The sequence below is a fragment of the Vombatus ursinus genome, unplaced genomic scaffold (genome assembly GCF_900497805.2).
Source record: "Vombatus ursinus unplaced genomic scaffold, bare-nosed wombat genome assembly UNPS02010394.1, whole genome shotgun sequence".
NCBI lineage: Eukaryota > Metazoa > Chordata > Mammalia > Diprotodontia > Vombatidae > Vombatus > Vombatus ursinus.
Window position 1 is genome coordinate 1449067 of NW_020950172.1, and position 23042 is coordinate 1472108.

Below are 23042 nucleotides of genomic sequence, written 5' to 3' on the forward strand. Positions count from 1 at the left end.
GGGGAGGGGCAGGTTATGAAGGACCCTGAACACCAAGCAGAGCATTTTGGGTCAGATCCTGGAGGCCAGAGGGAGCCACTGGACATGTTTGAACCTGTGCTTTAGGAAAATCACTTCAGTGGCTGAATGGAGGATGGAGTGGAGTGGAGAGAGCCTTGAGGCAGGCAGACTCTTCCCCCTAGCAGCTATTGCCATAGTCCAGGTGTGAGGTGATGAGGATCTGCACTAGAGGGATGGCAGTGTCAGAGGAGAGGAGGGAGCGTATTCAAGAGATGGTGCAGGCGGGAAATTGACAGGCCTTGGCACCATTTTGGACCTAGGAGGAGGAAGTAAGCTATAGTGAGGAGCTCTAGAATGACTCCTAGGTTATGAGCTTGGGAGACTGGCAGATGGGGGTGCCCTCTGCAGTAATAGGGAAGGTAGGTGGGGAGGGTTTAGGGGCAAAGATCACAAGTTCTGTTTTGGACATATTGAATTTAAGATGTCTACTGGATGTCCAGTTCGAGATGTCTGAACAGCAGATTGGAGGTCAGCAGAGTCTGGGGCAGAAAATGGTAGTTTTGAGAACTGTCAGCATAAAGATGGTAATTAAATCCATGGGAGCTGATGAGATCACCCAGTGAAGTAGTACCGAGCGAGAAGAGCAGAGCACCCAGGACAGAGCCTGAGGGACCACCCCTGGTTAGAAGGTATAACCTGGAGGAGGATCCAGCCAAGGAGACAGAAAAGGAGTGGTCAGAGAGGGAGGAGAAAAATGGGGGTCCCCCAAAAAACTGTAAGATTTGGAAATAGAAACCAGAAAAAGGTCATCCACAAGCAAACCTCACCAGCCACTTCATATCTGAAGTAAACTATGTGTTAACTCAGGAGGCTGTCTTAGCCCACTTCACGGACCAGCGTGGTGAGCAGCCCAAGGAGAGGGAGCCTTCCCCACAGAGATTCCCTGGGGACCATTGTGGCTAAAAGGGACAGCTTACAAAGCATGCCAAAGCAGAGGGCACCCCCAGATGGCAGAGCTGCCAGCTGGCCACAGGGCATCCTGCGTTGCGCCAGGCACATCAATCAGGCTCTCCCTCCAGATTCCCTCGCTGGGGAGTGACCTGTCAGAGCAGTTTCAAAGAGAAGGGCTCTTTTAAAAAGCTGTTTTTCTAGCCATAATTAGATTTGTTTCCTATCTAATCTGATCCTTTGTTAAACTGTTTTCCTAAAATGATGCAAGTTGCTGATGGAGAAGGGCCTTGTCTAAAGCATATTCACTTTTTGCAAAAGGTTAGACCTTGGAAGCCTGGTGAGTGAAGGTGGATTGTTCCAAGCAAACAAGAAGTTTCATGTTTTCCTCATAACCGTGATATTCTGAGGCTTCCTTTTAGGAAGCTGGTAAACTGGGGAAAGAGAAGTTTCTCTAATCAGACAAATTACTGCAGTAATTGATTAAGAGGAGGGATGACTTCACGTTCTAAGAGTCCAAATGCATGTGGCCTGGAAATTAAAAGGAGGGTCCACAGGAAATCTGGCAGATTTGGCCTGTGTCCATTCATACAATGAATGAGCTAAGGGAGGCAGGGGGGAAAATCAGAGTAGCCTCAAGTCCCCTGCGGGGGGCGGGGGGGCGATGGAGAAGGTTGAGGGGAGATAGGAAGGGGGGGGCGTGGCTCGGCAATTGAGGCCAGGTGAAAGAAGGGAGAGGCCTCTATTCCCTGCCTCAGTAAGAGGAATCAGCAGGCAGGCGGGGAGGCTATTGTGTTAGCCCAAAGGGCCATCGACTGCAGGTACTGTGAATGGGCTACTTGGCTAAGGGCAGGTAACAATAATCCTCCACTGAGACCAAGGAGAACGTTCCATCCCTGATTAGAGGCTTCGAGGGAAGGAAGGTTCTCCTGCATCTCCTTTGTGAGGCTCCATCAGGCAGGCCATAGGAATCAGTCCTCCAGGCTCCTTTCTGCTGCTCAGGGCTGTCCTTATGGGTGGTGAGAGAGCTTTCTCCTGCCTCTCAGAGCAGGCTTTCTTTACTCCTGACCCTGGGGAGTAGGGCAGAGGGGCTCCTGACACACCCTCTTCCACAGCCACAGCCTTCTTTACTGGGCTTGTGTTTTGTCCAACCCTCCCCATTAGATTGCAAGCTTCTTGAGGACAGGGGCTGTCTTTCTTTTAACCAGTTGTATCTCCAGCACTTAGCACTGTGCCTGGCACATCATGGGCACTTAATAAATATTTATTGGATTGGTTTCCTCTCTCGTTGGACCTACTTGGGCACCTACTTCCCAGGGTACGGGGAGGCAATCCCCCATCTCACCCCGGGGCCAGAATGTTCTATCTGTGTAATAGTCTTTTGCAAAGAGTCAACACTGGTCCAAGAGGATGTTTCAGCTACTTACTGGACCTCTTACACTTTCTTGTTGGCACTCTTAAATTTCATAATTTCTTAGATTGTTCTTACACAGATAGCCTTTGGGCAGTGGAATCCCATGGCTTTCAGCATTCACCAGAGCCTTCCCTTTTCTTCCAGACACCCTTTCCCCAGCGTCCAGTCCTTCATCTGTGAATTACACCCCAATCACAGGCAGTGCTGACGACTCTTCCAGTGCCACATTAAACATCGAGTGCAGAATTTGTGGGGACAAAGCCTCTGGCTACCATTATGGTGTGCATGCCTGTGAGGGTTGCAAGGTAAGTGTGGTGGCTGCCAGGCCGTGAGCCCAGCCTTGGAGCTATCATTCTGTCAAATGAGTGTCCCACCGGCAAAAATGTCAAACTGAAATGTTGGGTGAAGTCTGGGAGGGGCTCAGCCCGAGTCTGGGTCTGGGTCTGGGTCTGGGTGTGGGCCATTGACTGGTTGAGTGGCCTGGGGCGAATCCCAATCTCTGTCTCCTTCCTCCAGAGGAAGGGATGAGACTAGATAGTTTCTAAAGCCTTTCTTAGGACCTGACACTTTTCTTTTGTTCCCTAGCCTCTGAAAAGACTCTCTCAGTGTTCTCAGAAATTCATCTTTTGTAAGCATCTCCACAGAGTTCTCCTTTCCTTCGGTGGAGCCTAATTAATGGTCATGGGGAGTGTCCTGGGGAGAAAGACATCATCTAGACCACTCGAGTCGCTAACCCACTCACCATCCATGCACGGGCTTAGCGAATCATCCTCAAGAGAAGTGTGGAGGGCATCTCCTCCCACAGAGTAGGAGCGTGTGGCCCTGAAACAACACGCTATCCCAAGCCCCTCCCTGCACTGGCTGGACCATGGGCATACAACTCCAGTCCAAGGACCAGCCTCACTGAGTACAGAGAGGTCATAAGGGCATAATGGGTCTGGACACAGCGAGTCATGGAGTGGGTGCAGGGCCTGCGATCTGCACTGGGGAAGGGATGGGATCTGCATGAGTCCAGGGCCTCTGAATTGCTTGGGTGAAGGGTTGGGATCTGTATTGAGGCCTTTGCAGGCCCAGGACGTGGCCGGGGCGTAAGTTGAGACACGGTAGGAGGCTGAGGTCAAATCCACTGGGTTAGGAAGTGTGTGAGCCGCTGGCTCTGTTGTCTACGGTCCTTTTTATAGAAGAACTATGAATGCCTCTTACAATGAATGGCTTTCCAGGCATTTCCCCGGAGCCTCAGCTCTGTGGCTAGACTATGTGAGGAGAGAGGGGCTTCAGGCTTCTTAAAATCCCTCTCCAGACATGGCCTTGAGGTTCACACGTTGTACCCACCCCATGAAAAAGGGAGGAGCTGGGAGACCCTTCATGTTGAGTAGAACTTTTTTAACAGAGAATTTCCTTTCCCCTTACATTTAAGTCACCAGAGGGGGCTCCCCAGGCAGGCCCACTCCCCACAGGCACCTCCCAGTAAATCCGCTGGTCCCCCTGGCCACCTCCACACCACAGAGAGGCACCAGAGGTGGGCTTCTGGACTCTTGAGACTGCGCCTGTCATTCTAAGCCCGGCTGAGTCGGGCAACCACGTATGGGGCCACCTTCGAGGCCTGGTAGCTCCCGTACCCTCGCTCCACGGCTGTAGAAGGTTGTGGCTGCTCCCACACCAAAGAAACCTCAGCTTCCTGAGGGGGGTCAGGGGCTTCTTAGACACCAGAAAAGGACAGTGCGGCCCAATGGATTGGGTCTCGAGGCATAATTCCTAGTTGTTGCTAAGGCACGTGGTACTCTCTCACAGGGCTTTTTCCGGAGGACCATTCGCCTTAAGCTGGCCTATGACAAGTGTGACCGCGGCTGTAAAATTCAAAAAAAGAACCGTAATAAGTGTCAATATTGCCGTTTCCAGAAGTGCCTTTCAGTTGGAATGTCACACAATGGTAGGTAAGGCCACCCTTCCTCTCTCTGGCCTCCCTCCCTCCATCCCTCTGTCTTCTCTCCTTCCTTCCCTCCTTCATGCCCTCCATCCTTGCCTCTTTCTCTCTTTCCCTCTCCTCCTTCCCTCTTTTCTTCCTTCCTTCCTTCCCTCCCTCCCTCCCTTTCTCTTTTCCTTCTCTCCCTCCTTCCTTCCCTCCTTCCTTCCGCCTCTCCCTCCTTTCTTCTCTCCCTCCCTTCTTCCCCTCTTCCCTCCCTCCCCCCTCCTTCCTTCTCTCCTTCCTTCCCTCTCTCCCTCCCAGGATTTGTTTGGTTTTTTGAGAATCCCTGCTGGGGGGCTCCTCTTGGTATTCTACTGTCTAATCACCATAACATGCTTTTTCATTCAGCGTCCTAGGGAAGGGGGCTGGGGTGGGGAGTTGAGCTCTCATTGGAAAAAGAAAAAGGAAAGATTTTGTCCCTGAGGAAGAGGAAACAGCCTCCCATGGCTCTGTATTTCTGAATCTGCTTCCAGCCTGAAAGATGGCCTCTGCTAGAACCCTGCCCCAATGCTTCCATGAGCGTGGGGTGGGAGGCACTGTGGCTCTGGAAGAGCAGCCTGCCCCAGAGTTTCACCAAGATGGATAGTGCCCCTTTGAGTTAGTTCATGGGGTGCAGGGTGAGAGGTCTGACTCCTCAGGGCTCAGCCCTGGGGCAAGGGGGAGAAGAGGCCTCGTGGGTGGAGTCCCTTCGAGTGCCCCAGGGGTGAGAAACCCTTGCACACTGTCCCGATTAGAAGAGGCTGTCGGCCCGCCGTTGGGGCTTTATTCCCCAGATCTTTCCAGATGTGCCTCCAAGCCCTGCCTGTGGGCAGACTCCTCTCCTGGGGTAGATGCGGGAGCACCCCCAGCTTGAGCTTCCAAAGCACAGGCTTCAGGTCTCCAATATCCAAACGTGCTCATAGATAGTGTCCTTGTTTGTCTGTGGGTACCGAGACTGGAAATAAGCTCCCCACTAGGGACCAAATGAAGTAAGCTCTGATCCACATCCATTTTCCTCTCCTTGAAACCAGTAACCTCATAGACCACCTAGTCTGCCTGGAAAGTCCTCACCTAGTGCCAGGCAAACCGGAGGTCGTCCCACCATTTAAATCAAGTGAATTTCTGACCTGAGGGATAGCCCTCCCTTTCTAACCCATCTCTAGTCTAGCGTCTACACTTTCCATTTCTATCCAATGAAGTATTTGTCATATGTGTAGCGCTGAGCGCATGGTGCAGAGTAGGGCTTAATAAATTTTCATTCTCTTCTCCCTTCCCGACAATGAAATTCTGATTTTCATGTTCACCTTGACCTTGTCATTAAAATGCAAAATCAAATGGTACCAAGGAATGGCCTTTATCTCACTTGTCCATTTTTAGTAATAGCCTCATTCCTATCCTAAATGGGGGCATTCAGCAAGGAGTCATTCTCATTTTAGGCATGAGACTCTTCCTTGTGACATAATTGCAATTTCTGTCCCTATTTCTCCACCATCTTTCCCACCAGCCATCCGTTTCGGGAGAATGCCAAGATCTGAAAAAGCCAAATTAAAAGCAGAGGTTCTTACATGTGAACACGATCTAGAAGATTCGGAAGTTGCAGATCTCAAGTCTCTTGCCAAGCGCATTTATGAAGCCTACCTGAAAAACTTTAACATGAATAAGATCAAGGCCAGAGTCATCCTGGCAGGGAAAGCCAGCAACAACCCAGTAGGTGTCTTTGTTTCCAGTTTACTGTGGGTGACAACTGAAAGGGGACCAGTGTAGAACTCAGAGACCTTGGTGTGGTCAGCTCTTCTCCTGCCCTTCATTTTTTTTTTTTTTTTGCCTTTTTTGGTGCAGCCATGGGGTTAAGTGACTTGCCCAAGGTCACACAGCTAGTAAGTGTCAAGTGTCTGAGGCTGGATTTGAACTCGGGTCCTCCTGACTCCAAGGCTGGAGCTCTATCCACTGTGCCACCTAGCTGCCCCAACCCTTCATTTTCTAAAAGAAGAAACTGAGGCTGTGGGTAGTGGGAGAGGAGAGAAGAGGGACCTGCCCAAGGGCAAACAGCCAGCACTGGAACACAAGTCTTCTGACATTCATTGGTGCCTTGATCCTTATCATTTCACAGGCTCGGGGCTCTTTTGTTCTTTCCACTGACACTGTTGTAATGCTTGTTTATGATGTTGTTCTCTTGGTTCACCCCACTTCACTCTGCATCAGGTCATAGAAGTCTTTCTAGGCTTTTTTGTCTTCCTCATGTGTATCATTTCTTGTTCAGTCATTCAGTCATATCCAATTCTACTTGACCCCGGGGCCTTTTGTCCATGGAGTTTGCTTGGCAAGGATAATGGAGTGGTTTGCTATCTCCTTCTCCAGTGTGCCCCCATTGTACAGATGAGGAACTGAGGCAAATAAGAGTTAAGTAACTTGAACAGGGTAACACAGCTAGTAAATGTCTGAGGCCAGACTTCCCAATTCTAAGCTCTATCCAACGCACTTCCTCACTCAGCAATATTCCATTATATTCACAGACCACATTTTGTTTAGCCGTTCCCCATCCAACAGGCATCTTCTTTGTTTCTAGTTTTTTGCTACATGTGCTGCAGTGAATGATTTGGGGTCTGGGCTCTTTCTTTGACTTCCTTAAGGTATATGAATGGCTGCGGGATCCCTGGGTCAAAGGGTGTGGATATTTGTGTCACTTTCTTAACCTAGCTTGACATCGCCATCTAGAATGGCTGGGGCAATTCACAACTCCACCAATGATGCGTTAGCGTACTGAGCCTCCCACAGCCTGTCCAACATCGATTGTTTCTCTGTCTTGTCACCTTTGCCGATCTCTGGGTGTGAAGGAAACCTTCGAACGGTTTTGATTTGCTTTTCCCTTGTTAGTAGTTATGCTTTGGCATCATCTTTCACAGTCTGGTCCATCGTTTGTAATTCTCTTGAGAAATATTTGTTCCTCTCCTGTGACTACTTCCCAGCTGGGAAAAGAGCAGCTTCCATCTATTTGCCATCAGACAACCATCATCCCAAAAAGCATAGAAGACAAATCGGCAGTTTAATGGGAGGGGCAACATTTATTAATGCCTCAAGTTCATAACCATTTGACCAAAAGTTGCCTGACATCAATTCCTGCTTTCTCTCTTTGTTTAGCACGCTGAAGTGGAGGGAGTGATGAACTAGGAGTCCAAGGTAGACGTGGGTTCAGTTTCCACCTCAGACACTCACTGTGTGACCTTAGGCAAGCCACTTACTCTCTCTCAGACCCAGTTAGCTCTACCATAAATAGGTGGCTATTAACTATTCATGTCTATAAAGTGCTTTGCAAACGGTGTGGTGAGACAGACGTGTCTGCCAAGGCTATTATCACTTTTGTTTTGTTTTGGCAAGGCAATCAGGGTTAAGTGACTTGCCCAGGGTCACACAGCTAGTAAGTGTCAAGTGTGTGAGGCTGGATTTGAACTCAGGTTCTCCTGACTCCAAAGCTGGAGCTCTATCCACTGCGCCACCTAGCTTCCCCTGCTATTATCACTTATGATGATTATGGAATGGAGAAGAGAACAATTGCCCTGCTTTAGAGAAAGTGCAGTGTATCATTGGGAATTTTAAAAAATGTTTTGTTTTCAAAATTCTTGTCCTGGAAACCCATTCATTGCTGCCTCCCACCTCTTGTTCAGGTCCCCAGCTCTCCTCTCTCTCTCTCTCTGTCCCCAACTCCCCCCACCCCCTGGATCGTCCTGGATCTGGATCGTCCCTTGGTAGTAGCAGGAGGAACATCAGGGCAGAAGGGCTGTGTGTGTCATCAGGCAGACTTTGGGAGGGATATCTTATCCCCCTTATCCACCAGACACATCTTGGACCACTGTCATCATCCACCAAGCACCTTCCTAGGCACACACTCCCCAGCACTGATCACCTCTGCCTGAACTAATCACCAAATGCCCTCCACAGTAGGCAGTCAGGTCCTCGCACTGGCAAATGAAAATCGGGAGCTTCTTCTTTCTAGACATGGTCAAACTAGTTTCTTCTGTCCTAACGAGTAGTTTGAAGTTGTTCTTCCTCTGAGTTATAAAAGGAGATTTTTCTTACGTCACAAGCTGCTCACTTTCATGAACACACCAAGCCTCCTTTTACAGAGCCTTTCATTCTGTAGGACATCCCCAATTAAAGAGAAGCAGGTCATTTTGAAGTTTAAACAAGTCTTATTTATTAAATTGGTAAAACCGTGCCTAGGCTGAGCCGCCCGAAGGCTCAAGGGAGCTGGCGATAGCAGAGCAGGAGCAGGCCATGCCCCCAGTGCGGAGGGGGAAAGAAAGCATAAAGTGCCGATGGCGTTCCCAGGCTTGGAGGATTTCAGAAGAAGAATGTGGGGTTTTGCAACCGAGAAGGTAACTGGTCACTTTGGGGACCTAGTGCTCTTTCGCCCTGGGCTTGGCCCTGTGGGCTGGCCCTTGCAGCTCTCCTGCTGAAGCCTGGTTTTGCCAATGACTTGAGGTGAGGCAAGGTCAGGTTCCTTTGAGGACACACACACACACACACACGCACGCACGCACGCGCGCGCACAGATATACACATACATACACACACATACACACATGCACAGATACACATATACTCACACACACAGATACATACACACGTACACACACACACACACACTAGCAGAGAAGAATCTGTTTTGTATTCAGATCCTGCCAGGAGGACTGGCTGGGTGTATGGGGTATTGAGGGGGGATGGGCCGCTGAGCCCTCTTCAGGGCTGCTTCTCCACCTCTGGTGTCGGCCTGTCCCCCAGCTCTCGCCTATGGCTCCGGGAAGCTGCATCCTGCGCAGCAGCCACACCCTGGTAAAGGGTCCTGGCAGACGGGCTAAACCAGGTGAGGGTAAACAACAACCTCAAACTCACTGGTGAGTTAGGGGGCTCGACCTCCCCCAGGGGAATGGGCTGAAGAGAACATTGTGTTCCAATGGCCCTGAAGGTGCTGAAGGGCCATGAGCGCTTAGAGTGTGGACAGACATTGAAAATGCCAAGGACGCTCACTGCATCCCCGCCATCACCACTCATCCTGACGTTGCCACCGGACTTTGATGACTCAGAGAGACAGAGTGAGCCTGTCCCACGAGTCACAACATCACCCTGGACTGTCAAGGGTCCTCTTTGAAAACAAACAATGAGCAGCCAGAAGCACCTCAGTGCAGCATGGCACGCTCCAGGGATGGAGGCCAGGAAGCTCTGCATTCGCTGGGGCCCAGGGTCCGCTCAGTGAATCACATTACAGAGAACCATGAACCTTCGCTGGGGAGCCCAGCCCTCTGCTTTTCCCCCGTGCGCCCCTGGGCTGAGCGCTGCCCTTTGGCCAGCCCGTTAGCCTGTGCTGGGACACTTCACGCCTCTGTTCTTGGTTACCAAAAAAGACAAGCATGTTCTGCTCGATGAGGGCCCTGCTGCTGGTGCCACACACATGGCTGGTGACTGTGGACAGCCTTGGGCATCTGGAGAGAAGGCTTTTTTTTGGGATTCTCACCAGGGGGGGCCACACCGACCCTTGCTCTTCTTTCAAGAGAGAGGAGATGGCAGGTTAGCTCTGGCCCCAATGAGAGAAACTAAGAAAATGGGGCTGGCGCCCTGAAAAGTCTTGTACATACAGTTCCCTGCAAATGCACAGATGTTCACAGGGGTCCGGCCTGTCCCTGATCCAGGCTCAATCCTGGGGGACTATGAAGAAAAAAAAAGGAGAGGCTGCGCCAGGAGAGCGAAGGCCTGCTGTTTCCCACCTCCACACCTTTGTGATGGGCTGACTCTCCCCTTACCTGGACCATCCTTCTTCTGAACCCTGCCCCCACCTTTGAATGTCCACAGCTTCATCGCCTGCTCTGGCACGAGGCCTTTCCTGATTCCCGTCTTCACTTCACTTACATAAATACATACATACATGCGTGCATACATATGTGTCATCTCTACATCTTTGTATCTCCTTATGTGCATATGGGCTGTTTCCCTCATAGAACGTAAGCTTCCTGAGGACAGGAACTATTTTTTTTTTGTCCTTGTATTGCCAGCACTCAGCCCAGGGCCTGGCAGAATACAGATGTTCAATAAATGTTTGTTGATAGACTGATAGACCTAACAGTTGAATAACTGAAATGCCAAGGGCTGTGAGAGCAGAGGAGGGAGAGGGCGCCCCAGCTGGGGAGGAGAGGACATGGGGCGAGCTCCAACAGGAGGCGGCATTAGCCCTGGGCCTTGAAGGCTTGGTAATGGAGGAAGAGGGCATTTTGAGGGTGAAGATGCAAGTTTGAGGCAGGAAGAAGGGGCGAGGCCAGCAAGAAGCCTGGGAGCAGCCCTCCACACAGCCAGCCTGCCATTCCCTAGGAGCAGAAGTGGCAAGAGGTGTTATTGTTATTGGCTTAACCACCAACTGTTATGGAACTTGAATGCACAATAACAGAGCTCGTTTCCAAGGTGCTTAAAGTGTGCAGGGCTTTGGACAAATACCCCTCGTTCCATGTTCCGTGTGGGTGTACTTGTTATGACCATTTTACACATGAGGAAACTGAGGCTGGAGAGGTGAAGTGACTAGGCCAGGGTCACCCAGCTGGTCAAATACTAGATGATGACACCGAGAAGAAGAGTTACCTTGATCACCTGGGAAAAAGGACCGTAAAAAACCCAGTGAAAATCCAAACGCTATTTCTTTCCTGATCTCCCCTTCCCTCTCTTACACTTGACAGATAGCGTCCCTTTGCCCCAGCAGACACGTCCCAGCAAAGACAAACAGCCCCTCTTGAAGGACCCTGGAAAACAGCTGCCATATAAAACCAGTTGCCCACACACACTCACTCACATACACACACTCACACACTCACATATACACTCACACACACATACACACTTACACATATACACTCACTCATACACATACACTCACACACGCACATACACATACACACTCACACACATACACTCACACAATACACTCACACATACATACACATACACACTCACAGACACTCACTCTCACACATACACTCACACACGCACATACACATACACTCACACAATACACTCACACACATACACATACTCACACATACACACTCACACATACACTCACACTCACATACAGACACACACACACACTCACATGCACATACACACACACACTCACACTCACATATACACTCACACACATACATACACACTCTCACACACATACACTCACACACGCACATACACGTACACACACACTCACACAATACACACACACATACACATACACACACTCACACACACTCACATATACACTCACACAGACATACATACACACTCACTCTCACACACATACACTCACACACACATATACATGTACACACACACACTCACACACATACACATACTCACACATACTCACAGATACACACATACACTCACACACATATACTCACGCACATACACACACACATACACACTCACACACACACATACACACTCACACACACACACACACACACACGCCTCTCTGCGCCCCCTATGCCACCACTTGCATCAGGGCTGCTCGCCTCTTTTCTTCTCAGTGGCAGAAGTGAGCACCTTCTTTCCATCCCTTTCTGTGATAGAGGCCAATGGAGAGAAGATGCCAGCTGGTCCAACCCCGGAAGGGCAGGGGAGGGGCAAGGCCTGAATAATTCACAAGCAGCATCCCTGGGAAAACAGGAGAATTGTCAATAGACTCCCAGGACAAAATCCCAGAACGTGATCTAGAGGAACCTTAGAAAGCTTCCGGGACAAGGCTTCTTCCAGAGAGGAGAAAATGAAGACTCCTAGATGGGAAGGAGCTTCTTCAAGGTCAGGGGGTAGACAGTGGCAGAAGCAGGATTAGAACTCAGGGCACCTGACCCCAGTGCACTGGCCTTTTTAGTACACCACCTCACCCTGAAGAAAAGATCAATAGCTCTACAAGAAAAAAAACAATTGAAACACACTGAAGTTTTGCACAAGAGTAAAAAGAATTGGGGTTTAAAGCAAAGCAAAAAGGGAAAACCTGGTGAGTCTCAGAGTTTGGTCCCATTGTCCTCCCAGGGCAGGCTGGCGGCTATGCGCCTTCCTGCCCACCACACCTTTGCCCTGGGTGTAGGAAGGGACGCCCTTCCCACCAACTCCCCAGGGAAACGTTCTTCCTCCCGCCCTTTCTCCCTCCCCTCCAGCACTGGGGGATTAGCGTCCTGCCCAGCAGCCGACCTCAGGCCTTCGGAGCTTGGCTTTTGAAACGGAGCCTCTGAAGGAGTGGTAATCCATGCCCCTTTAACCTCGAGTCTGGATTTTGGAGGTGACTGCAGCATCAAGCTCCCCTCATCTGCCCGACCTGAGTGCAGGAGGCGCCAGGAGATCTGCATCCCATATGGCGAAAGTGGACGCGGCAGGCCTCTGCCTCCAGGCTGCTGTCTTTGATCCTTGATGTACCACGCCCACAAGCTCACACTTGATCGAATGCTTCCCTCCCTAAGAGCTTGGGAGAAGCCCTCAAGCAACCTGGCAGGGGGAGGGGACAAGAGATCCTATAAATCTTCATAGATTTCTGATTCTCCCGGTAAAGTCTTTTAAAAATCTGCATCAGTCATGAGCCACACTGACTATGCACCTGAGATAAAAGATCGAAAGGGACCTCACTAGTCCTGGTTGCAGCACCCTTGACAAATGATGTCCCAGGCTGTGCTTGAACACTCACAGTGACAGAGAGCTCACTGTCTCCCAAGCTTATTCCACCCCTTTGGAAGAAGTTCTGATTGGGAGTAAGGTTCCTTTTCATATGAAGTCCAAATCTGACTTGGACGTCTTCTTTTGAAGCAGCCCTTCGGATTAGAAGGTAGATTGTGAGATCAAGAGATTCACACAGGGCTTTCCAGGAAAGTGTGGGCTGAAAAGCACACCTTCAGCCAGGGCAGTCAAATCCAGGAAGTCCACCAGGAGGAGGCCCCAGCTAGGGCAAGCCTTGGGGGTAGCCAAGGACTATGAAAGGCCACATGCAGAAGAAGAGCCTCCCTTCCAAGGGTGTAGAGGGGGCAGGGGCGGGGGGGGGAGGGAGGGGAGTCTGTGCTATGAAGCAGCCCCTGGGGAGGCCGCCCATCCATCTCTGGTGCCCTCCCATCCTCCTGCTCTCCTGGAATGTCCCGGTTTGAAGACTCTCCTTTTCCTTTGACAACTGGGACACTTGCCCACCTCCAGCTCTGGGGCACCTCACTGCTGTCCGATTTTCTTGGAGTGTGATACTGGTTCGGCAGTCACATTCACTAATGCTTTGGCCTGGTGTCTTCTACAAAGAGCTCTTAGGGAGGAACAGGGTGGCGCTGTACCAACGTGAAGCTGGGTAGATAGAGATTTGAACTCTCCCACTGGCAAATCACCCCTCTGAGCCTCATCTGTAAAGCAGGGAATCACAGTTGTGGTATCTACCTCACAGGGTTGTTAGATGGCCCCGATGAGAGAAAAGATCCAAAGTGCTTGGAATAAATTACCTATTGTCCCTCTCCTCATGGCTATGGAACAAGGAAACATGCCAGCCAATGGGACAGATGCAGAGATCAAGATGAAGAGAAATGGAGACGTAGAGTTTCCCTTTTGTGAGATTTTGTACTGAGTGCAATGAATCATGGGAAACTTCAGGGCCTCTGAGAAGAGATCCAGACCCACTCAAGCATCACCCAATAATCACCCAAGAAAAATTCAGTAGTGAAGACTATCCAGTGTCCAGATGAGGACAACAGGGGTTCTGTACCTGGGTGTGTGTCATAGAGCCTTGGGCAGCCAGTCTGCACAAGCCCATGGATGGACTCCACAGAAAAATGCTTTTAAAGTGTGAAATAAAACGCATAGGATCACACAGGAAATCAATTATATTGAAATGTAGTTATTAAGATATTTTTAAAATTTATCCAATTACATGTAAAAAACAATTTTTAGCGTTCATTTTTTAAAATTTTGAGTTCCAAATTCTCTCCCTCCCTCTCTCCCCTCCCCCTTGATCAGGAAGGCAAGCAACTTGATGTAGGTTATACACGTGCAGTCATGCCAATAGTTATATATTAGTCATGCTGTGAAAGAAAACAGACCAAAAAAAAAGAAAGAAGAAAGAAAGTTTAAAATAGTATGCTTCTATCTGCATTTAGACTCCATCAGCTCTTCCTCTGGAGGCAATGGGCATTGCCACTTCCTCTGGAGGTGGACCCCATTTTTCATCATAAGTCTTTCAGAATTGTCTTGGATCATTGTATTGCTGAGAATAGCTAAGATATTCACAGTTGGTCATCAAACAGTATTGCTATTACTGTTTACAGTGTTCTTTTGGTTCTGCTCATTTCACTTTGCATCAGTTCATGTATGTCTTTCCAGGTTTTTCTGAAACCATCTTGCTTGTCATTCCTTATAGGCCCAACAGTATTCCTACACAATCATATACTGCAACTTGTCCAACCATTCCCCACTTGATGGGCGTTCTCTCAATTTCCAACTTTTTTGCCACCACCAAAAGAGCTGCCATAAATATTTTTGTACATGTGGGTCCCTTCCCCTTTTTTATAATCTCTTTGGTATACAGACCTAGTAGTGATAATGCTGGATCAAAGGGTATGCACAGTTTGATAGTCCTTTGGGCATAGTTCCAAATTGCTCTTCAAAATGGTTGGATCAGTTCACAACTCCACCAACAGTGTCCCAATTTTCCCATGTCCCCTCCAACATTTGTCATTTTCCTTTTCTGTCATATTAGGCAATTGGATAGATATGAGATCATATCTCAGAGTTGTTTTAATTTGCATTTCTCTAATCAATAATGATTTAGAGCATTTTTTCATAGGGCTATAGATGGTTTTGATTTCTTCATCTGAAAACTACCTGTTCATATCCTTTAACTATTTATCAATTGGGGAATGATATATATTCTTGTAAATTTGACTCAGCTCTCTATATATTTGAGACCTTTATCAGAGAAACTTGCTACAAAAATTTTTCACACTTTTGATTACTGTGTATTTCTTTCCATCCTGGCTTTTTCCCTTTATCCTTCTCTCTCTCTCTCTCTCTCCCTCCTTTTACCCTATCCCTCCTTACAAGTATTTTGCTTCTAACCTCCCTCAATCCACAACCCCCCCCCCCCACTTCTCTTATTCCCTTCCTCTCCTGCTTCCCTGTAGGGTAAGGTAGATTTTTATGCCCAAGTGACTGTGTATGTTATTCCCTCTTTGAGCCAATTCTGATAAGAGTAAGGTGCAAGCATTGACCCTCTCACCCTCACCCCACCATCTTTCCACTGTAAAAGCTCTTTTGTAGCTCTTTTACGTGGGAAAATTTACCCCATTCTACCTCTCCCTTCCTCCTTCTCCCAGTGTATCCCTCTTTCTGACCCCTTAATTTTATTTTTTTAGCTATCATACCATCATAGTCAACTCACATCTATGTCCTCAGTATATGCACACATATATATACATATAAATATATATATATATATATACACACATATATATGCACACACACATTCCTTCTAACTGCTGTAATAATGATTAACTTCTTAAGAGTTAATGATACTTAAAAGTATCATCTTCCCCTGTAGGAATGTAAACAGTTTAACCTTATTAAGTCCCTTATGATTTCTCTTTCCTGTTTACCTTTTTATGCCTTTCTTGAGTCTTGCATTTGAAACTCAGATTTTTTATTCAGCCCTGGTCTTTTCATCAGGAATGCTTTAAAGTCCTCTATTTCAATTGAATGTCCATTTTTTCCCTTGAAGGATTATACTCAGTTTTGCTGGGTAGATGATTCTTTTGTATTCCTAGTTCTTTTGTTCCCCAGAACATCATATTCTAAGCCCTCTAATCCTTTAATGTAGAAGCTGCTAAATCTTAAGTTATCCTGACTGTGGCTCCATGGTATTTAAATTGTTTCTTTTTGGTTGCTTGCATATTTTCTCCTTGATCTGAGAGCTCTGGAATTTGGCAATAATATTCCTGGGAGTTTTCAATTTGGCATCTTTTTTCAGGAGGTGATTAGTGGATTATTACAATTTCTATTTTACCCCCGGGTTCTAGGATATCAGAGCAATTTTCCTTGATAATTTCATGAAATATGATGTCATCTTTTTTTTAATCATGGCTTTTAGGTAGTCCAGTAATTCTTAAAATTATATCACCTCGATCTATTTTCCAGATTAGTTGTTTTTCAATGAGATATTTCACTCTTTTTTTTCATTCTTTTGTTTTATTTTATTGTATTGTTTCTTGGGGTCTTATAGAGTCATTAGCTTTCACTTGCCCAGTTCTAATTTTTAAGGAATTTTTTTCCTTCAGTGAGTTTTTGTACCTCCTTTTCCATTTGGCCAATTCTACTTTTTAAGGGGTTCTTTTCTTTGGTGAATGTTTGTAACTCTTTTTCCATTTGGCAAATTCTGCTAACTAATTTATTTTGAATTATCAACAATCACTTCCATAATCTTTTGAGTTTTACATTTTTCTCCCCCTCCCTCCCTACCTCCCCAAGATATAGTGCTCCATCTGATATAGGCTATACATATATATTCCTATTAAACTTATTTTCACATTAAAGATGTTGTAGGTAAGAATTAGAACCAATAGGAGGAACCACCAGAAAGAGGAAACAAAACACAACAGCAGAAAAAAAATACCAAATAGTATGCTTTGATCTGCATTCAAACTCCACAGTTCGTTCTTCTTTGTGGAAAGCATTTTGCATCATGAGGTCTTTGGAGATTTCTTAGATCCTTGTATTGCTGCAAATTCTGCTTTTTAAGGAGTTTTCTCCAGTGCATTTTTGTACCTCTTTTGGTATTTGGCCTATTGTGTTTTTTAAGGTATTATTTTCTTCGAGTGTGTGTGTGCCTCCTTTACCAAGCTGTTTACCCTCTTTTCATGATTTTCTTGCACCACAATCATTTCTTTTCCCATTTTTTCCTCTACCTCTCTTATTTGATTTTGAAATCCTTTTTGAGCTCTTCCAGAAATTCTCTTTGGGGCTGAGACCAATTCACTTTTTCTTTGAGGCTTTGGGTGTAATGTCTATGACTGTGTTGTCTTCTTTTGAGTCTGTGTTTTGACCTTCCTTCTCACCATAGTAACAGGTTCTTTTTTTGTCATTTGCTCATTTTTTCCAGCCTATTTCATGACTTTTAACTTGATGTTAAAGTTGGACTCTGCTCCTTCAGGCTTTCTGTGTGGCTGTTTTCAGAGGTAGCTTTGGAGGTCTTTCAGTTTTTGGTTCTTCCAAGGTGGCATGATCTAAGGAGAGGTGTGGTCACTGCTCTCCTGGCTCGTGCTCTGATCTGTGAGTGACCACAAGCACTCTATGCTGCCCTGGAACTGTGACCAGGGTCCCTAATCCCCTAGAGCCACATGCTCTAGTGTGCTGGTGCTCCTCCCTGTTCTGGGACTGTGAGCAGGAATCACATATGGGCAATGAAACAGAGTCTCACATCCAGTTCTGGCACAGAGTACCCTGTAAACTTCTTCTGGCCAGTTGTCCAACTCCCTTACTGCCTGTGGGCTGAGAGCCCCAAAGCTGCTGCACTGATTCAGTCACCCCCAAGGCTTGCTGCTGGCTTGTTGGGGCTTGGCTGTGGTGGACTGCAGTCCACCCTCACCCCACTGAGACAGCCTTTTCCTGCCAACCTTTTAAGTTGTCTTGGACTGGAAAATTCTTTCACCCTGTCCTTCTGTTGGTTCTGCCACTCCAGAATTCATTCTGAGGCATTGTTTTAAAGTTGTTCAGAAGGGAATTTGGCAGAGCTCAGCTGAGTCCCTTCCTTTACTCAGCCACCTTGGCTCTGCCCTCCCAAAATCCTTTTTAAAAAGGTCCCAGAGCCCAGGTTAAGAACCCCCATGTTAGATGGACAGCCTCTAGGGCTTTTGCCTGAATATGTACATTTGTGGCAAACAATACAAATGGCCAAGGGGAGCCTAGCATTCTCTGGAGAAAAAAAGCCACCTGGATCATCTTCAGGAAATTGCAAAACTTCCCCTAAACAAAGGCCCACTTTTAAATACCGATAGCCTACTGTGGGGAGAGGCTATCTCTGAAGAATTAAAAATGAAGATCACACAGAAGGGCAAATGGTGAGTGTGGGTGGGCTGTTAACAAATAGCAGACTTAGAAGAACTACGGTAAAGGACACCATCAGGAACAAGTGTGAAATGAAAAAGGAGGTGGCTAGTCATGTGTAAGAAATGAGGGACAAGAAGACAAGCTGAAGGCTCTGTTGACACCCCACAGAAAGCCCCCAGCATGTCAGAGAACCCTCTGTGGCTAACTGATGGGAACACTTGGATTAGGGTCCCACAGACCAGGCAAGCGTGGATGATTATGAAGGCAGCTATAGATTGCAGAGCACAATGTTGGAGGTGGAGTCAGGAAGACCTGACTTCAGATCCTGCCTCATAGACCAATTGTGTGACCCTCTGTTTCCTCATCTGTAAAATGAGAATTATAAGAGCACTTACCTCCAGAGTTGTTGTGAGGATCAAATGAGATGTTTGTAAACCACTTTGCAAAGTAATGTATAAATGCTGGCAGTTATTTTAATATTTGAATAATGCAAAAACCCACTCCTATGCACCTTCATGGCATGAGGGTGATCTCGGGTTCTTAGAGTCTATGTGAAAGTAAGTTTTGGCTCTGGGCAGATTCCACTGAGAAAGGCCTTAAGTAAAGGCCCACTGGGGTTCTGCATATGTTGTGTGAGAGCCCTTTTCACTCTCAAAAGGTTGGCCATAGGACAATTCTGAGTCCTAACTCCTCATGAAGACTATCTGCTAAGGGGTGGTGGTAAGAAGGGGTTGAGATTTGTGTGGATGAGCCCCAATAGTGAAATAATAGATCCAGGATGGAGTGAAATAATTAAGACCAATGCCATCTTTGAGGTTCTTAATAATTTCATTACATTTATCCGTGGATGAATCCAGTGGATTTGTAGACTGCATTTGGGCAGATTTGACCGAAATATGGCAGTTACGACTATCATTCTCTTGGTCATTTTAAGTACTCCAATCCAGTCCCAGACTACTATTCCAAAATTCTTTCCCACTATTTACCTAGGAGAGGAAGCTGGTGACTCAGTGGATAGAGCACTGGGCCTGGAGTCAAGAAGACCTGAGTTCAAATCCAGTCTCAGATACTCCCTAGCTGTGTAGCCCTGGGCAAGTCACTTAACCTCTGAACAAAATGGCTCCATGGGATGGCCCGCCGGCGTGTTTGCCAAGAAAACTCCAAACGGAGCCGTGAAGGGTCAGACAGGACTGGAACGCCTGAACACAGCCACATGCACCTAGAAGAGACATTCTGTCCGGCCAGACCGGCTTGCTCAGTAACCTACACATCCTGGTGCGGGCGCTCCGCCCCGTGCAGACAGCGGACTTCGCTGCGGCTCGCAGCCTTACTTACTCCGCAAGCTGCACGAGCACTGAGAAGCTGAGTCACAGGCGGTGGGAAACGTTTATTAAGGGCCTGCTAACGTGCCCAGCACTGGGGACACGAATACAAAAAAGGAAAGACAGACCCTGCCCTCGAGAAGCCTACAGTCTAAGGGGGGAACGACCCACAAAAGAGAGCTGGCCGGCGGGGGAGGGGGTAGGAGAGCAGGAGAAGAGAGCTGATAACCTGGGAATGCAGCCTGGTCCCTCCTGAACGGGGGTGGGACTTCACCCTCCAACCAGAGGGGCAGAGGGGCGGGACAAGGCCGGGGACCCAGGGCTGATGGGCTCTTACAGGATGAGAAGCTGCCAAGTCCCAGACCAGGGTAGCCAGGTGGGCAATGCGGCATTAAACGGCTTGCCCATGGTCACAAAGGCAGGACTTGAACCCAGGTCTTCCCAACTCCAAGATGTCTTCCACCCACTGCACAATGCTCCCCCTCCCAAGCTCCATTTCAAACACATGTGAGTATTCACCAAGTACTTTGTGCACTGTGTCATTAGGTGCCTGAAGCCCCGGGGCTTTATTAGCTGAGTACTGTCCCCATTTCACTGATGAAGAAACTGACTGAGCCCATACAAATCACAGAGCCGGGCCTGGAAACCAGGAGTTCTGCCAGGCTCTCAGCCCTCTGCGCGTTCTTCCATTCAGCCGAGTTATCTTTAGGTGCTTTGCTTTCTCTCCCCTCAGTCTAGGGGCAGGAGACCCCTAAGTACTCCTCCCCGGCTGTGTCCAGGCCAGCGCCACTTCGTCCACGGCAGGGATTCAGTCCGTACGTCCCAACTAACTGCATCAGCACCCGGACAAACCTTTTAAAAACGAGTTGTTTCGGTGTCTTCTTCCGCAGCCTTTTGTCATCCATGACATGGAAACCCTGTGCATGGCGGAAAAGACACTAGTGGCCAAGCTGGTGGCCAACGGGATCCAGAACAAGGAGGCGGAGGTGCGGATATTCCACTGCTGCCAGTGTACCTCGGTAGAGACTGTCACGGAGCTGACGGAGTTTGCTAAATCGATCCCTGGCTTCTCGAGTCTAAACCTGAATGATCAGGTGACTTTGTTAAAGTACGGGGTCTATGAAGCCATATTCGCAATGCTGTCATCAGTGATGAACAAAGACGGCATGTTAGTGGCCTATGGAAACGGTTTCATAACCCGGGAGTTCCTGAAAAGTTTAAGAAAACCATTTTGTGACATCATGGAACCTAAATTTGATTTTGCAATGAAATTCAATGCCTTGGAACTGGATGACAGCGACATTTCCCTTTTTGTGGCTGCTATAATTTGCTGTGGAGGTAAGTAGTCTTAAAAGTTAGTCTGTGATGGGCTTAAAATCTTGGGAATGGTACAATGGAAAATATACCATTTTATTTTTTCTAAACCTTCCTTGGGAAATTGAAAAAGTTACACTTATTAACCATCAATAGACATTTCAATAAACACGATCAAAAAGTAAGATCACTTATAAACTGAATTGTTCACAAGGGTTTTGATTTTTTAACATTTAATATTAACCAAAAAAAAAGTTTAAGCCCGTTTGCCTCTGATCTCTTCTCATGGGTATGTTTTGTTACTATTTGGTTTTGTTTAGTTTGTGCAAACAGGGCTAAGTGACTTGCCCAGGGTCACCCTGCTAGGAAGGGTCCGAGGCCAGATTCGAACTCGGGGAGATGAGTCTTCCTGAATCGCTGTGCACTGTGGTGCCCCCCGAGCTGCCCCCAACAACAACCAAAGTCCGTGTTTTAGCTTAACTCTTGAATCTTACGGTTACATGGTAAAAGTCTCTGTATTTTTAGCTTGGTATTTTTCACATGAATCTTGATTTCCATGGCACAGCGACATTCCCATCTTGCCGTCTCACAACTTAATGAACGGCTTCAAACCCTACCGCCCCCTCGTGTAGTCTCCCTCGACTGGAACATAAGCTCCTGGAGGGCAGCCGGTCTGCTTTGCATGGTGCCTGCGCCTCTCTTTTTCCCCATTCATGCATGAGTACCCACAGTCCTTTCCCATCATTTTGCTATCACAAACACAGTGCTGTGAGCGTGTCGGTGTAGATGTACACCACACAGTCGTGGTAATGGGATCATCGGATCAAACTGTGCCAACGTGCCTGTTTCTTGGTTGCTCACCACCCAGCTAACTGAGCTGCTCTCTCCTTCCCAGTGTAATGGGTGCGATTTGGTTTGGTGAGTTTCTGACTTGCATCTGCCTGGTCAAAGTGGTCATCCAGACGGGCCCCGGGGATTTTCCCTGGAGACCACGTGTTTCCTTTCTCTTCCCATCTTCTTTCCTTGCAGAGTGAGGCTTCAGCGTTGTAAGAGAATGGTTTGGGACAAAGATTTCTCCCCCATATTTCTCTCCTCTCCTTCGACGTGGTACTTTCTGCTGCTAACCACAGTTAAAAGCTGACGTACCTTCGTGGTGTTCAATGGGAAGCTCTAATTCTGTGGGACATAAATGTGGGCCTCCCTGCCCTGCAGGGAGGTTGGCTTGCTCATCCGCCTTAAAATAGACCAACAGAGGCTGTCCCCAAAGGAACCCTGTAGAGAGGAACGGAGGAGGTCATTTCTGCCCTCACAGTTGGGCTGACCTTTCCGAGCCCCTCAGGAGATGAAGGAGCTGAGGATCCGTCCCATCACTCTTCCTTATGGGAGTCCCAAGCGGTAATGAATTCTCTCCTCCCTTGCCCCAGTTATTAGGACTGGTCCAGACACGGAGGCCCTTCCTGCTCCCCCCAAATCCACTGGGTACTTATTTTGTAAATACATCCTCTACATTCATTTATGTTTGCATTGTCTTAGAGTGTAAGCCCCTTGAGGGCAGGGGCTGTTTCATTTTTATCTTTGCATCTTCAACACTAAGCACTGTTTTTAAGCACTGAGGTGCACTGAATGATTATTTCCATGGCTATGGACTACAAAATACTGAATTAATGATGTACCTCACTTCTGTATACATAGCATAAACAATAATCTGCCAAAGTCCTGTGAAATGGGCCGGGCAAAGACTCAGTGGTTAAGAGATTTCCTAGGTGCCTCAACTGTGCCAGAGCAAGGGCTCTGTCCGCGGTCTCCTCATGCCAAATCAAGTTCCTTTTTGCTATGCTCCGTACAGACACGTTCCCCAGCCTTGGCCTAGCTTAGCTTTGCTCTCGGGTACTAGGAAGAGAGCCAGGTCTGGACCGGGTCACAGAGCGGGGTGTGAACCCCGTGGGTGATCCAGCACAGGGCAGTGGCTCCCAGAGCTTCACTCGCTTCTGCACATTCAGCCCACGATGAC

The 23042-nt window shown here is 47.8% G+C and overlaps 1 protein-coding gene across 7 annotated transcripts in view; it reads left to right on the plus strand.

The window, feature by feature from the left end:
* The window catches only part of PPARA (peroxisome proliferator activated receptor alpha), a 67241-nt gene that overhangs the window by 34289 nt on the left and 9910 nt on the right, over positions 1-23042 (plus strand). For 6 of the 7 annotated variants that reach the window (XR_003568441.1, XM_027854300.1, XM_027854297.1 and 3 more), the window contains exons 3-6: positions 2507-2667; positions 4154-4292; positions 5812-6014; positions 20608-21055. Coding sequence is in view for 6 of the 7 variants with exons in the window: in XM_027854300.1 (XP_027710101.1) it covers positions 2507-2667; positions 4154-4292; positions 5812-6014; positions 20608-21055 (951 nt within the window). In the remaining variant the exon portion in view is untranslated. Of the gene's footprint in view, positions 1-2506; positions 2668-4153; positions 4293-5811; positions 6015-20607; positions 21064-23042 lie in introns of those variants that run through there. The other variant, XM_027854301.1, reaches the window with a different exon arrangement.